Raw genomic sequence first — 15,924 nt, 5'->3', positions numbered from 1 at the left:
GCTCCCCACGCCGTAGCTATGTGCTTGGAGGGCAGTGAGTGTTAAGTACTGAGCACAGTGTTTGCCGCCAGGCGATCACGTGTGCCACTACTTAGGTGAATATTCATTTCTCTTTTCTCCACGCCCATGGGAGAGGAAAGAGGTGATTATTCTTTTCTCTTAAGTAACGGGCACACGTGTCCACCGAGCAGCTGCAGGAGTCGGCTGCTGCGGCTGACAATGTGCATGGCTAGTACAGATAAATGAATATTCATCGTCGGTGCAGTGAATATTCATTTCTCTTTAACAGCGGGCACAGGAGTTAGTTGCAGTAGCTTGCTCCTGCCTCCTGTGACCCACTGCTCCGCATCTGCTGCTCCCCCTCCATCTTCTGACACCTCACTTGAGTATAAGCCGAGGGGGGCGTTTTCAGCACAAAAAAAGGTGCTGAAAAACTCAGCTGTTACTCGAGTATATGCGGTCCACTTCAAACTGAGGAAAGGGCAACTTGAAAACTCTTTGCAATCTTCTTATATCCTTCTCCTGCTTTCTTGGCCTCAACTATTTTCATTTTCAGACTGCTAGGCAGCTGTTTAGAAGAACCCATGGCTGCTGTTTTTTTTTTTCACAAGGTTAGTGGAGGCTGGGTTTTTATAAAGCTGGGAAATTTGCATCACCTGGCCTTTCCGAACGATGATGGTGAATGAGCCATAACCGTAACAGGCTAATTAAGGTCTGAAATCTTGATCAAAGTTATCTGAGCACACAAATCTCCAAGTTTGTCCACGTTTGTGTCAGCCCATTTTCCTTTTTGTAATTTTTAAAATTCAAAAAATTTCAAAGAAAATGTGTCATCTTCAACGTTTGCCCTTTTAGAGATCATTTCATCTTCAACTAGCCTAACTGTTCACAATAAGACTGTGTGCACACGTAAGCGTTTTTTTCGTGTTTCTTTAAGCGTTTTTACCGGCAAAAACGCTTAAAAATCGCTTAAGACGAATCCGATTTATTTTAATGCATTCTGCTCTTTTTGTGCGTATTGATGTTTTTTACTGCGAAAAAAACACAGCATGCTCATTAATTTTGCGGAAAAGTCTGCGTTTTTAGCCATTTTCTCAGACTGGGGACGCGCGGAAAAAAACGCATAAACGCACGTTTTTGCGCAGAAAACGCGCAGAAAAAAACACCCTTTTTCTGGGAAGGAGTCCAGTTTTCATGCAGAAATTTTCTACATACGTGGGCACACAGCCTAACAATCATTTTGACCAGGGGTGTTCAAACTTTTATGTGCCACTGTATAGTTTTATTTTATTATTTCATTAGTGGAAAAGAATTCCTAAATTTGTATAAACAACAAAGTTTTTGCATTTGTTTCCATTTTCAGAGACTTGTAGCATTTCCATTGTTTGGATCTGGTGCTGTGTGCTGGGTAATTTTTTGTGCTCTGAGCTGATGTTTTTACGGATACCATTTTTGGGTAGATACAATGTTTTGATCGCCTCTTATTGCATTTTATTGTAATGTTTTGGCATCCAAAAAAGGTAATTCTGACATTTTTTAAGTTTTTTCTCATTACACTGTTTACATCTAATTAAATTTATTTTATGTTTTGATAGAATGGATACTACTGAATGCAGCAATACTCAATGTGTATTTTTTAAAAAATTGTTTTATTTTTCATGGCCAAAATTGGGGGGTGGGTGTGAGCTCCAATCAAAGGCAGACACACGCCATATAAAGTAAAAGTATGTCATGTTGTGAAGGGGTTAAGAGTTTTCCGGTTTAAACAAGTTAAGACATTTGTTGTATTTTGCCAGCTCCTTAAGCCTTTTTGAAAAGTAGGCTGAGCAGGTAAGTGTGCATTTCTAACTGGCATACATCAGGCACTGGTACACACTTGTGACTACAGCGCTCTGTGGATTAGGACTGATGTACAAAATGCTGGTCTTGTTGATCAGTGACTGTCTGAGGGGCACAACAGTATACTTTTTATTCCTGGTAAGATGCATTTTCAGTATTATAAAATGGTGCAGCAGGTTGAAAACTACAACATTGCTTTAGTCATTCTCAATGGGGTTGCCAGAAAAATCCCAGCACAGTACTTAGTGCTCCATTCTATCTCTATGGAGCTGCTGAGAGTTCATTCTTACAAGATTAGTAGTTCCGTATTCCACCGATCGGTGTGGTTCTGACTCGGCAATCTCCCAATTATCAATATTTAAAGGGAACCTGTCACCCCCCCCCCGCAGGCGTTAAGTAAAAGAGCCACCTTGTGCAGCACTAATGCGTTCTGTCAAGGTGGCTCTTTTATTTAGGGTACCTTGCACAGCAGAAATAATTGTTTTTAAATTTGGTCAGACATACCTGATATTTGTCAGGGGGGGCAGGTCTTTCCCCATCTGACAGAGACTCCTCACATCCATCACTCATGAATTTCCTGCATTGTCTCCGCCTCCAAATCTTTATTTTCAAATCCTGGCGCCTGAGCTGTACTATGTCTTCTTGGTTACCGTCACCCGTCCTCTGTCATGACGTCGGCGGCCAGATATCCGGCCCCGCAGTCGCTTATGGTTTATTCACACTGCGGGCAAGAATCTCGGGCGCAGATAACTACTGTGCATGCCCGATATTCCTGCCCCGCAGTGTGAATAAACCATAAGCGACTGCGGGGCCGGATATCTGGCCGCTGACATCATGACAGAGGACGGGCGACAGTAACCAGGAAGACATAGTACAGCGCAGGCGCCAGGATTTGAAAATTAAAGATTTGGAGGCGGAGACACAATGCAGGAATACATGAGTGATGGATGTGAGGCGTCTGTCAGATGGGGAAAGACCTGCCCCCCCTGACAAATATCAGGTATGTCTGACCAATTTTAAAAACAATTATTTCTGCGGTGCAAGGTACCCTAAATAAAAGAGCCACCTTGACAGAATGCAGCATTAGTGCTGCACAAGGTGGCTCTTTTACTTAACGCCTGCGGGGGGTGACTGGTTCCCTTTAATCTGTCCTACCTTTAGGTGATAACTTGTTTTCACTGGACAAGCTACTTAAACTCTCAAAGTATTCTTTGATTACACTGGTATACAGTGATTTTGGTGCCAACGATGTATGAATGGTTTTACTTTAAGTTTATGGTGCTGATTTAAGAATATGATTTACAGTCATATGTTAAAGTTTGGGCACCCCGCCCTATTAATGTTAACCTTTATTCTTTATAACAATTTTGGTTTTTGCAACAGCTATTTCAGTTTCATATATCTAATAACTGATGGACTCAGTTATATTTCTGTATTCAAATGAGGTTTATTGTACTAACAGAAAATGTGCAATCTGCATTTAAACAAAATTTGACCGGTGCAAAAGTATGGGCACCCTTATCATTTTCTTGATTTGAACACTCCTAACTACTTTTTACTGACTTCCTGAAGCACTAAATTGGTTTTGTAACCTCATTGAGCTTTGAACTTCATAGCCAGGTGTATCAAATCATGAGAAAAGGTATTTAAGGTGGCCACTTGCAAGTAGTTCTCCTATTTGATTTTCCTATGAAGAGTGGCATCATGGGCTCCTCAAAACAACTCTCAAATGATCTGAAAACAAAGATTATTCAACATAGCTTTTCAGGGGAAGGATACAAAAAGTTGTCTCAGAGATTTAACCTGTAAGTTTCCACTGTGAGGAACATAGTAAGGAAATGGAAGAACACAGGTACAGTTCTTGTTAAGCCCAGAAGTGGCAGGCCAAGAAAAATATCAGAAAGGCAGAGAATAAGAATGGTGAGAACAGTCAAGGACAAGCCACAGACCACCTCCAAAGACCTGCAGCATCATCTTGCTGCAGATGGTGTCACTGTGCATCGGTCAACAATACAGCGCACTTTGCACAAGGAGAAGCTGTATGGGAGAGTGATGCGAAAGAAGCCGTTTCTGCAAGCACGCCACAAACAGAGTCGCCTGAGGTATGCAAAAGCACATTTGGACAAGCCAGTTACATTTTGGAAGAAGGTCCTGTGGACTGATGAAACAGAGATTGAGTTGTTTGGTCATACAAAAAGGCGTTATGCATGGAGGCTAAAAAACACAGCATTCCAAGAAAAACACTTGCTACCCACAGTAAAATTTGGAGGTTCCATCATGCTTTTGGGCTGTGTGGCCAATGCCGGCACCGGGAATCTTGTTAAAGTTGATGGTCGCATGGATTCAACTCAGTATCAGCAGATTCTTGACAATAATGTGCAAGAATCAGTGACTAAGTTGAAGTTACGCAGGGGATGGATATTTCAGCAAGACAATGATCCAAAACACCGCTCCAAATCTACTCAGGCATTCATGCAGAGGAACAATTACAATGTTCTGGAATGGCCATCCCAGTCCCCAGACCTGAATATCATTGAACATCTGTGGGATGATTTGAAGCGGGCTGTCCATGCTCGGCGACTATCAAACTTAACTGAACTGGAATTGTTTTGTAAACAGGAATGGTCACAAATACCTTCATCCAGGAACTCATTAATAGCTACGGGAAGCGACTAGAGGCTGTTATTTTTGCAAAAGGATGATCTACGAAATATGTCACTTTTATGTTGAGGTGCCCATACTTTTGCACCGGTCAAATTTTGTTTAAATGCAGATTGCACATTTTCTGTTAGTACAATAAACCTCATTTGAATCCAGAAATATAACTGAGTCCATCAGTTATTAGATATATGAAACTGAAATAGCTGTTGCAAAAACCAAAATTGTTAGAAAGAAAAAAGGTTAACATTAATAGGGGTGCCCAAACTTTAACATATGACTGTAGATTTTGCCAGATTGGCTCTAGTTTCTGAGATATTTAATAGTTAATTACAGTAGTATTTTGGCTTCAGAAAAATGTTTTATAGCTCTGTAAGCTTACAAATAGAAATATTAAATAATTATATGGGACATATGAAAAATAGAAAACGAAAAAAGCTACCTTCTTGGGGGACTGTAGCTCTATTATGGTTGATTGTGTCTATTGTATGTCATGTTATGACTTTTTAAATGCTTTTACATTATGTTCTTTTGTATCCAATAAAATGTGTGTATTTTTGGTGAACCTTGTTATGGTCTGTAGCTTTTTTCATTTTCTATTTTTCGTGTGGTGTTGATAGACTACAGGTGTATCCCTTAATATTGTGTGGTGCCCTCCTTTTCTCTATTTATTTTAATTCTATGGGACATGTCATTACCTAAGACACTGCTAGTCTAAAGACAGACCAAAAGCTATTATTACATATGTTCTCACACAAGCCACATTTTGAGAGTGCATTATTTTCATGGATGAATGATCTCTAAAACTACAGTGGGTACGGAAAGTATTCGGACCCCTTTAAATTTTTCACTGTTTCATTGCAGCCATTTTGGTAAATTCAAAAAAGTTCATTTTTCTCTCATTAATGTACACTCTGCACCCCATCTTGCCTGAAACCCCCCCCCCCAGAAATATAGACATTTTTGTAAATGTATTACCATAAATAAGAAAAACTGAAATATCACATGGTCATAAATATTCAAACCCTTTGCTTAGTATTGAGTAGAAGCACCCTTTTGAGCTAGTACAGCCATGAGTCTTCTTGGGAATGATGCAACAAGTTTTTCACACCCGGATTTGGGGATCCTCTGCTATTCTTCCTTGCAGATCCTCTGTTGTTCCGTCAGGTTGGATGGTGAACGTTTGTGGACAGCCATTTTCAGGTCTCTCCAGAGATGCTCAATTGGGTTTAGGTTGTGGGCTCTGGCTGGACCAGTCAAGAATGGTCACAAAGTTGTTCTGAAGCCACACCTTTGTTATTTTAGCTGTGTGCTTAGGTCATTATCTTGTCGGAAGGTGAACCTTTGGCAAAGTCTGAGGTCCAGAGCACTCTGGAAGAGGTTTTCATCCAGGGTATCTCTGTACTTGGCCACATTCATGTTTCCTTCAATTGCAACCAGTCATCCTGTCTCTGCAGCTGAAAAATACCCCCATAGCATGATGCTGCCACCACCACCATGTTTCACTGTTGGTATTGTATTGGGCAGGTGATGAGCAGTGCCTGGTTTTTCTCGCTTATAATTATCACAAAAAAGTTCTATCTTTGTATCCTCAAACCAGAGAATCTTATTTCTCATAGTCTGGGAGTCCTTCATGTGATTTTTAGCAAACTCTATATGGGCTTTCATATATCATGCACTGAGAGACTTCCGTTGGACCACTCTGCCATAAAGGCCCGACTGATGGAGGGCTGCAGTGATAGTTGACTTTGTGGAGCTTTCTCCCATCTCCCGACTGCATCTGTGGAGCTCAGCCACAGTGATCTTGGGGTTCTTCTTTACCTCTCTCACTAAGGCTTCCCCTACGATTGCTCAGTTCGGCTGTACGGCCAGGTCCTAGGAAGACTTCTGGGGGTCCCAAACCTTCCATTTAAGGATTATGGAGGCCACTGTGCTCTTAGGAACCTTGAGTACTGCAGAAATTCTTTTGTAACCTTGGCCAGATCTGTGCCTTGCCACAATTCTGTCTCTGAGCTCCTTGGCCAGTTCCTTTTGACCTCATGATTTTCATTTGGTCTGACATGCACTGTGAGCTGTGAGGTCTTATATAGACAGGTGTGTGCCTTTACAAATCAAGTCCTATCAGTTTATTTAAAGACAGCTGGACTCCAATGAAGGAGTACAACCATCTCAAGGAGGATCACAAGGAAATAAGACAGCATGTGACTTAAATATGAGTGTCTGAGCAAAGGGTCTGAATACTTATGACCATGTGATATTTCATTTTTTCTTTTTTAATTTGCAAAAATGTCTACAGTTCTGTTTTTGTTTTTGTTTTCAGTCAAGATGGGGTGCAGAGTGTACATTAATGAGAAAAAAATGAACTCTTTTGAATTAATCAAATGGCTGCAATGAAACCGAGTGAAAAATGTAAAGGGATCTGAATAATTTCCGTACCCACTGTATAACCACTTTGGCAAAAGTAATGGAATTTTTTTATAAAGTTCCCTAAATCAATAAAAAAAAATTTGCTCCTGAATTTTTTTTCTTAGACCTGTTTTTCCATTAAATTCATAAACACCTTTCTGTTTTCCTGACATGACTGTTTTAACCCCTTAGCGACAGAGCCAGTTTGCAGCTTAATGACCAGGCCAATTTTTACAATTCTGACCACTGTCCCTTTATGAGGTTATAACTCTGGAACGCTTTAATGGATCCCGCTGATTCTAAGATTGTTTTTTTCGTGACTTATTGTACTTCATGTTAGTGGTAAAATTTCTTCGATAAGTCTTGTGTTTATTTATGAAGAAAACGGAAATATGGCGAAAATTTTGAAAATTTTGCAATTTTATAACTTTAAATTTTTATGCCCTTAAATCAGAGAGATGTGTGTCACAAATTTCTTAATAAATAACATTTCTCACATGTCTACTTTACATCAGCACAATTTTGGAAGCAAAATTTTTTTTTTGTTAGGAAGTTATAAGGGTTAAAAGTTGACCAGCGATTTCTCATTTTTACAACAAAATTTACAAAACCATTTTTTTTAGGGACCACATCATATTTAAAGTCATTTTGAGGGGTGTACATGACAGAAAATACCCAAAAGTGGCACCATTCTAAACACTAGACCCCTCAAGGTGCTCAAAACCACATTCAAGAAGTTTATTAACCCTTTAAGTGCTTCACAGGAACTAAAGCAATGTGGAAGGAAAAAATTAACATTTAACTTTTTTTTTGCAAAAAATGTACTTCAGAACCAATTTTTTTTATTTTAACAAGTGTTAAAAGAGAAAATCAACCACAAAATTTGTTGTACAATTTCTCCTGAATACGCCGATACCCTATATGTGGGGGTAAACCACTTTTTCAGCACACGGCAGAGCTCGCAAAGGATGGAGCGCTGTTTGACTTTTTCAACGCAGAATAGGCTGGAATTGAGATCGGATGCCATGTTGCGTTCGGAGAGCCCTTAATGTGCCTAAACAGTGGAAACCTCCAACAAGTGACCCCATTTTGGAAACTAGACCCATTAAGGAACTTATCTAGATGTGTGGTGAGCACTTTGAACCCCCAAGGGCTTCTCAGAAGTTTATAACGTAGAGCCGTGAAAATAAGAAATCTATTTTTTCCACAAAAATGATCTTTTCGCCCCCAAATTTTTATTTTTTACAAGGGTAACAGGAGAAATCATACCCGCACAGTAGTTATGCGATTTGTCCTGAGTACGCCGATACCCCATATGTGGGGGGGAACCACTGTTTGGGCGCATGGGAGAGCACAGAAGGGAAGGAGTGCCATTTTGGAATGCAGACTTTGATGGAATGGTCTGCGGGCATCATGTTGCGCTTGCAGAGCCCCTGATGGGCCTAAACAGTGGAAACCCCCCACAAGTGACCCCATTTTGGAAATTAGACCCCCTAAGGAACTTATCTAGATGTGTGGTGAGCACTTTGAACCCCCAAGCGCTTCACAAAAGTTTATAAACGCAGAACCGTGAAAATAAAAAGCCTTTTTTATTTCCACAAAAGTGATTTTTTTAGACCCCAATTTTTAGACCCTCAAAGTTGGTAAATAGTGGAAACCCCTCAATTCTTGCTCCAACCCTAACCCCAACACACCCCCAACCCTAACCCTAATCCCAACCCTAATCCTAATTCTAACCCTAATCCTAGTTCGCCCTAACCCTAATTCTAACCCTAGCCGTGACCCGAGCCCTAACCCTAGCCCAGCCCTAACCCTAGCCCAGCCCTAACCCTAGCCCAGCCCTAACCCTAGCCCAGCCCTAACAAAAAAAAAATTTCTTTATTTCATTATATTGACCTATATAAGGGAGTGATAAACGGGGGGGGGGGGTTATGTACTATTTTTTTTATTTTGATCACTATGATCGTTTATCATAGTGATCAAAATAATGAATGGAATCTGCCAGCCGGAGCCGGCAGATTCCCGGCGGGCGCACTGCGCATGCGCCCGCCATTTTCAAGATGGCGGCGCCCATCGGAGGATGCCGGCGGGACGTGGGACCACCGGGAGGGGACGGAGGGCCACAGAGAGGTACAGGGGGGGGATCGGGGACCCTATTTCTCTCTCCTCTGATGTGCGATCACATCAGAGGAGAGAGAAATTAAATGTAAAATCGCTGCTTTTTTTTTTTTGCGGTCGCCGTTATAGGGTTAATAACGGCGATCGCAAATGCGGGGGTCGGTAAAAACCGACCGATTCATATTCTCTGGGGTCTCTGCTACCCCTGGTAGCCGAGACCCCGGAGAAAATCCGACACTGGGGGGCGCTATTCACTTAAATCACAGCGCCGTGAATTAATGGCGCTGTGGTTTTAGTACCCTTAACTACTGCCGTTAAAAGGCGTATCGGCGGTCGTTAAGGGGTTAAGATGTTTAGTGGGGGACTCAAAGATAGACCCCCTTCCAGTTGTCGTAGAACGATATTCTAATGGTGGTTCAGAAGAACCATTTAGAATTTCAATCTGCTGTTCAACTGTTTCTTAATCTCTTTGTGGATACGTCAAATGTATATAATGGACAAACTGAAATGTTTGTATTGGTATCATGGAACATTAAGAAGTTTACAAACACGCTGGCTCTCACTAAGTGCCCTGAGGGTGAAGGTGCTGGTACTGCGGCGGGTGCTGTTTGCCAGCCTCTCGAACACTTGGGTGAGAAGATCAAACCGTAATCACTACTGCACTACTAAAAACAGGAACCTACAAGGTGACTAGACAATGTTTAGAGGCACTAAGGCATAAATACAATAAGACGCAAATATATAAATATTTGTCTATTGTCTTAATACCTACCATTATTTTTACCAACATTTTCTAGTCACCTTGGGGACTTATGAGCTGTAGGTTCCTGTTTTTAGTAACGTGGTAGTGATTACTATCATGCAACTTTAACCAGATAATCATCAATGAGATAAAGGAAATCAGCACAGAAATTTACTAACATTTTAATGTGAGGCTTTAGAAAATGTAAAGTATAATTCACTGCTTTGTACGGCTTGAATCAGAGCTGAACTACATTTTATTCTATCTGCTATAGGTTGACAAAATTCTCAAAGTTATTCCCCGTGATCGTAAAACCTTTCTTTTTTCTGCCACAATGACAAAAAAGGTGAGTCGTTTTTTAATGTTCTCTGTTCACAATGACTTTGTAACATTTATTTGCCATATAGGTTTGTAAGACAAGAGAATACACTTGAATAGTATAGCTTACCCATATGGTCTGTGGGCAAAATAACAGTTTTGATACTTAATTTTACTTTTGAGCGTATATGAAAGCCAGTGAGGCAATGTGCATATAACAGAACATACAGCAAGCAGTTGGGATCAGTGGTGGCTTTGTGGCTAAACCCTTAGGCTACGTCCACACGGTCAGAAACCGGCAGTGCTTTGAACGCAGCATAAGTCTAATAGCTGCTGGCTATTGAATGCAGGTGATTCCGCATGTGTTCATTGAACCGTGTGGAATCACCGTGTCCAATACATTGTAAGGGTGACATTTATCTTGTGGAAACTTGCGGCTCAGCAAAATAAATAGACATGCTGCAGTCTGGAAAGGAGCGCTGCATGTCCGTCTCTGCAGGGAAGCTGCAGGCGCCAGTGTACACATAGTGAAGATGGGATTTCTTGAAATCCCATCCACTATGCTGTAGCTTCTGGATGCTGCTGATGTATGCAGCGTCCAACCCAGTTTTTACTGACCGTGGGAACATACCCTTAGATGGTGGGATCAAAAATATCAGTGGCATCAAAGTGGTTTTATGATGGTGTACTCCCATGGTGCCATTAAGTTACTAGATTCCACGTTTCCGACACGCAGAGGATGTTGCCTTTTTCATACCCAATATGTGGCTGAACAAAGGAAAAAAATGTACCTGAAACGGTAACAAACTTTTTTTTTTTTTTTTTTTATGGCAAAATATATTGGCAAATATATGGCAAAATATGTTGTGTACTCAATATATAAGTTCTTATAGAAGACTTTACCAAGAATAAGACATAATCCAGGTCGCAGTAAATCCTGCAGTGGAATATCTTTCTAAACTCCTTTTAAGAATGACGGTAAGGAAAAATTTGTGGCTACCTCCTGCCCTGCAGTGTATGGAAGGTGTGAAAGGATAATTGACTTCTTCCATATACAGCAGTGTGGGAGGTTTCCACAAATTTTTCCTTACCTTCATTCTTATCGGTTTGACAACCCGTGGATCCGCAGCAGCTGTACAATGATTTAAAAACTCTTTTGAGTCATTAATCATGTTAGTACAATGTGGTGAATAGCTCTGTCACATAAGACCCTATTTGCGCTACTTTCTCCCTAGTGTTTTATCTTAAACTCATTTTAGTACTAGTTTTCTGCTTCGCTGTGTATGTGCCAAGACTCGACAGCGCTGATGTCAGCACTTTAACCCCTCATATGCCGCTGTCAGTAGTGACAGCACCATGTGAAGTATCTGATAAAAGATGATTGCTCCCTTTGTCATCTCGTTTCCATTGTGCGATCCTGATGGCTGCTATGGCAACAGGGAGGCCTGGCTCTGGCCTCCCTGTCTGCCATATGTCATTTGGTTTTTATCCCTTGTGGAAGGCTCCAGTTCGGCACAGAAACGCCTTGCTTTTAATGGAAAAAAAATATTTTGGAATCCTGAGGCTTTTCATTCCTGCAGCACAGCCCATGAAAACGTGCCAGTTTGCATTTATGACATATTCCTCAGCCAATCAGATCCTACCAGGGGAGGGAGGCGTATTCGGCTAATTGTCAAACTGTCCACGGAGATAATACTGTAGTCCGTAAGTACTAGAGAGCAAAGTTTCCTTGTAGGATCATATTGAAAAATAAACTAAAATTGTTTCTTAAATTCATAAATAAAAACAGTTTTAATAATAAAAATGGTTTCAGTAAACAAAAAAGACAAACACCACCTCTTTCCAAAAGGAGGACACTCATGCAATGGGTATTACACTGCCCCCACCCTTATGCCATCTCTTCTTCAGACCCGTGAGGATTCCCTGCAGAGAAGATTGAGCCAGATTCTTGTTGATCTCCGACACACTCTCATCATGACCACATTCTCATCAAGTCACTGTAAAGGCTCCGTTACACATAACGATGTCCCAACGATCCCACCAACGATCCGACGTGGAGCGCGATCAGCGATACCCGGCAGGGGGGGGCGGGTCTCTGATACATGTCACACACAGCAACCTCGCTGGCGAGATCGCAGTGGCGTCACAAAATCAGCGATCTCGCTGGCGATATCGCTGTGTGTGACGGGGCCTTAAGAAAGGTTACACCTCCCACCTTCTTTGTCAGGATACTTTGCAACGACTGGACATCCTTGGCACAGAACAGTGTGGGAATCTTGAATTGCTGAGTGTCTGTTAGCCTGGCATGGCTGGCTAGTCCCTTGGAAGAAGCTAAAATGGTTTGGGATTCTTCCTTCTGGTCGGTAGATAGTAGCAACTCGGAAGATGCCTCCGCCTTGACTTTCTTCATCCTGCGACCGTCTATAACCAAAGGATACCTTCACAGGGTCAGTCTTCAAATTGGTCTCACCGATGATATGTCCTTGAGGCGAGGAGGTTCGTGGCGAAGAAGATGGCAAAACTGGCGGCCGAGGTGGATGTATAGGGACCAGACACCCCTTGTGACACAACTGTCCCCAATGAAGCACTTCATGAGACCTCCAGTCTAGAACGATCTCATGAGTTCTCAGCCATGGAAGATCAAAGAACAAGCTCTACTTGTTCCGTGACTAATATTTCCTTTCCTTCAACAGATGATACACTCATTGGATTCTGGATTCAAATTATATAGAAGTATATTATAGTAAACTAGAACTGGATAAGGACAATGGCAGGAAAACTGCACATTCACTAAGAAACTATAAAACAATTATAATCAATCTAACATGGTATTTTGCAGAAAGTAAGCGATAAATACACAGATACACATACCAGATAAACAATGGTAGACCACATGTGGATCCCCTGCCCTCCCCAACACGTGTTTTGGAAAAGTTCCTTCCTCAGGGGCCGTGTGATTGATTAAAATTATTTTTCTATATGCCCAAAATCCATAAGACTATTCTACATGGAACTCTCTTAATCATATTGTTAACCGGAGTTGGTGCTGTCATGTATTGATTCTATTGCCCGCATGTGTACCTCCTGTCCATCTGAGTGTGCTGGTTCTTTTTGGCACATTTTTATTCCACTGTGTATTTTACCTGACATTATTCAATAATTTTTTTTTCACATTTGTAACTTTGGACTGTATGACTGCCCTTGTCCTTTTGGCTGTTTCTATACCAAATGTATGTTGGTTTTTATGTGTTGCTGCTGTCTAACAATAAAAAAATTTAATCACCATATTTTGAGAGCTATAATTTGAGAGGTCCCGGCAGTGATCATGTGGGTTAGTTCTGATAGTTCAGCACTTCCCGGCAATCACATGCTGTAATCAGTCATTTTGATTGATTAATTACAGCAATCAGAGAGCAGTGACTGCTGAAATGGCCCCTGCATCTCTGGCTGTGCCGCTCAGTTGTCAGTGTCAGCTGTTGGCACGGAGCTGTCCCTGTGTGTTTTCACACAGTGACCGTTTTAATCCATGACAGGCATAGCACGGATGCCGGAATGGACACCACATAACGTGTTATGTCTGTCTTTGGTTGTTAAGGGGTTAGTTAAAAAAAAAATACATGGTATTGCCATATTTGCACTGACCAGCAGAATCAAGTTTAACACTTTTAGCCCTGACGGTGAGTAGTGTAAAATTTTAACTGCAAAGAACAGCGTCAGAATTGTTTTAGTTTATATTCCTTTCCGTAAATAAGTTTTAAAGACTTGAACGCCAAAATGATTCCACTTAGAAATATAACTAATCTCAAAGTGTAAAATCTTGACAATGGAAAAGTCGGGAAAAAATGGTTTTGGCATAAAGGCCAAGACTGACTGTGAAGCCATGGGGTTCACGAGATTTCGCCGACGCCATTTTGGATCCCCGACATTGTCCACGCCGGTGACATGTTCTTGCGGCGACGCCATCTTGAGTATCGCGGGATTTCGCGATACTCAAGATGGCGTCGCCGCAAGAACATGTCGCCGGCGTGGACAACGTCTAGATCCAGGATGGCGCCGGTGGAAGATTGTCGGGGATCGTGGAGCAGCGGCGATGACGGCGTGAGTATGAAAGACTGAGTGAGAGAAAGGGTCGTATGTGGAGTGAAAGAGTGAGTGGACGTGAGAGGAGTGGTGTGTTGAGGGTTAACATGGCAAGAGGTGTGTCACTATCCTCCCGATGCGATAGCATCGGGCCTTAATCTAGTAGATTATAATAGCTGAGTGCCAGGAAGAAGTATTTATACCCACAAGCTTAAATGTTTTTTTTATTGTGATTTTATTGGATATGCTGACAAAAGGTAGCATATGTTTGTGAAGTGAAAAGCAAAGGATACATGGTTTTCCATATATTTTAACCCTTTCAGCCTCCAATCCTTCCTGACCAGGCCAAATGTTACAATTCTTGACCAATGGCCCTTTATGAGGTGATATCTTTGGAACACTTAAACGGATCCCGCTGACTGTGATTGTTTTTTCGAGACATATTGTACTTCATGATAGTGGTAAAATTTCTTCTACAGTTGTGGCCAAAAGTATTGACACCCCTACAATTTTGTCAGATAATACTCAGTTTCTTCTTGAAAATGATTGCAAACACAAATTCTTTGGTAATATTATCTTCATTTAATTTGTCTTAAATGAAAAAGCACAAAAAGAATTGTCCTAAAGCCAAATTGGATATAATTCCACACCAAACATAAAAAAGAGGGTGGACAAAAGTATTGGCACTGTTCGAAAAATCATGTGATGCTTCTCTAATTTGTGTAATTAACAGCACCTGTAACTTACCTGTGGCACCTAACAGGTGTTGGCAATAACTAAATCACACTTGCAGCCAGTTGACATGGATTAAAGTTGACTCAACCTGTGTCCTTTTGTGTACCACATTGAGCATGGAGAAAAGAAAGATGACCAAAGAACTGTCTGAGGACTTGAGAAACCAAATTGTGAGGAAGCATGGGCAATCTCAAGGCTACAAGTCCATCTCCAAAGACCTGAATGTTCCTGTGTCTACCGTGCGCAGTGTCATCAAGAAGTTTAAAGCCCATGGCACTGTGGCTAACCTCCCTAGATGTGGACGGAAAAGAAAAATTGACAAGAGATTTCAACGCAAGATTGTGCGGATGTTGGATAAAGAACCTCGACTAACATCCAAACAAGTTCAAGCTGCCCTGCAGTCCGAGGGTACAACAGTGTCTACCCGTGCTATCCGTCGGCGTCTGAATGAAAAGGGACTGTATGGTAGGAGACCCAGGAAGACCCCACTTCTTACCCCGAGACATAAAAAAGCCAGGCTGGAGTTTGCCAAAAGAGCTTTTTGGGCAAAGGCATCAACATAGAGTTTACAGGAGAAAAAAAAGAGGCATTCAAAGAAAAAAAACACTGTCCCTACAGTCAAACATGGCGGAGGTTCCCTGATGTTTTGGGGTTGCTTTGCTGCCTCTGGCACTGGACTGCTTGACCGTGTGCATAGCATTATGAAGTATGAAGACTACCAACAAATTTTGCAGCATAATGTAGGGCCCAGTGTGAGAAAGCTGGGTCTCCCTCAGAGGTCATGGGTCTTCCAGCAGGACAATGACCCAAAACACACTTCAAAAAGCACTAGAAAATGGTTTGAGAGAAAGCACTGGAGACTTCTAAGGTGGCCTGCAATGAGTCCAGACCTGAATCCCATAGAACACCTGTGGAGAGATCTAAAAATGGCAGTTTGCAGAAGGCACCCTTCTAATATCAGGGACCTGGAGCAGTTTGCCAAATAAGAATGGTCTAAAATTCCAGCAGAGCATTGTAAGAAACTCATT

General features: G+C 41.6%; 1 protein-coding gene across 5 annotated transcripts in view; it reads left to right on the top strand.

The window, feature by feature from the left end:
- The window catches only part of DDX47 (DEAD-box helicase 47), a 144,448-nt gene that overhangs the window by 49,316 nt on the left and 79,208 nt on the right, over positions 1–15,924 (top strand). For 4 of the 5 annotated variants that reach the window (XM_073573000.1, XM_073573001.1, XM_073572996.1 and 1 more), the window contains exon 6: positions 10,038–10,109. The exons of the other annotated variant lie outside the window; for it this stretch is intronic. In XM_073573000.1, coding sequence (XP_073429101.1) covers positions 10,038–10,109 — 72 coding nt within the window. The remainder of the gene's footprint in view (positions 1–10,037; positions 10,110–15,924) is intronic. 5 annotated transcript variants of the gene reach the window in all.

Source organism: Dendrobates tinctorius, unplaced genomic scaffold (genome assembly GCF_039654945.1).
Source record: "Dendrobates tinctorius isolate UK_male_01 unplaced genomic scaffold, ASM3965494v1 ptg000033l, whole genome shotgun sequence".
Classification (NCBI taxonomy): Eukaryota; Metazoa; Chordata; class Amphibia; order Anura; family Dendrobatidae; genus Dendrobates; species Dendrobates tinctorius.
Note: the sequence above shows the minus strand (reverse complement) of the source record. Positions and strands in the feature narration are given on the sequence as shown.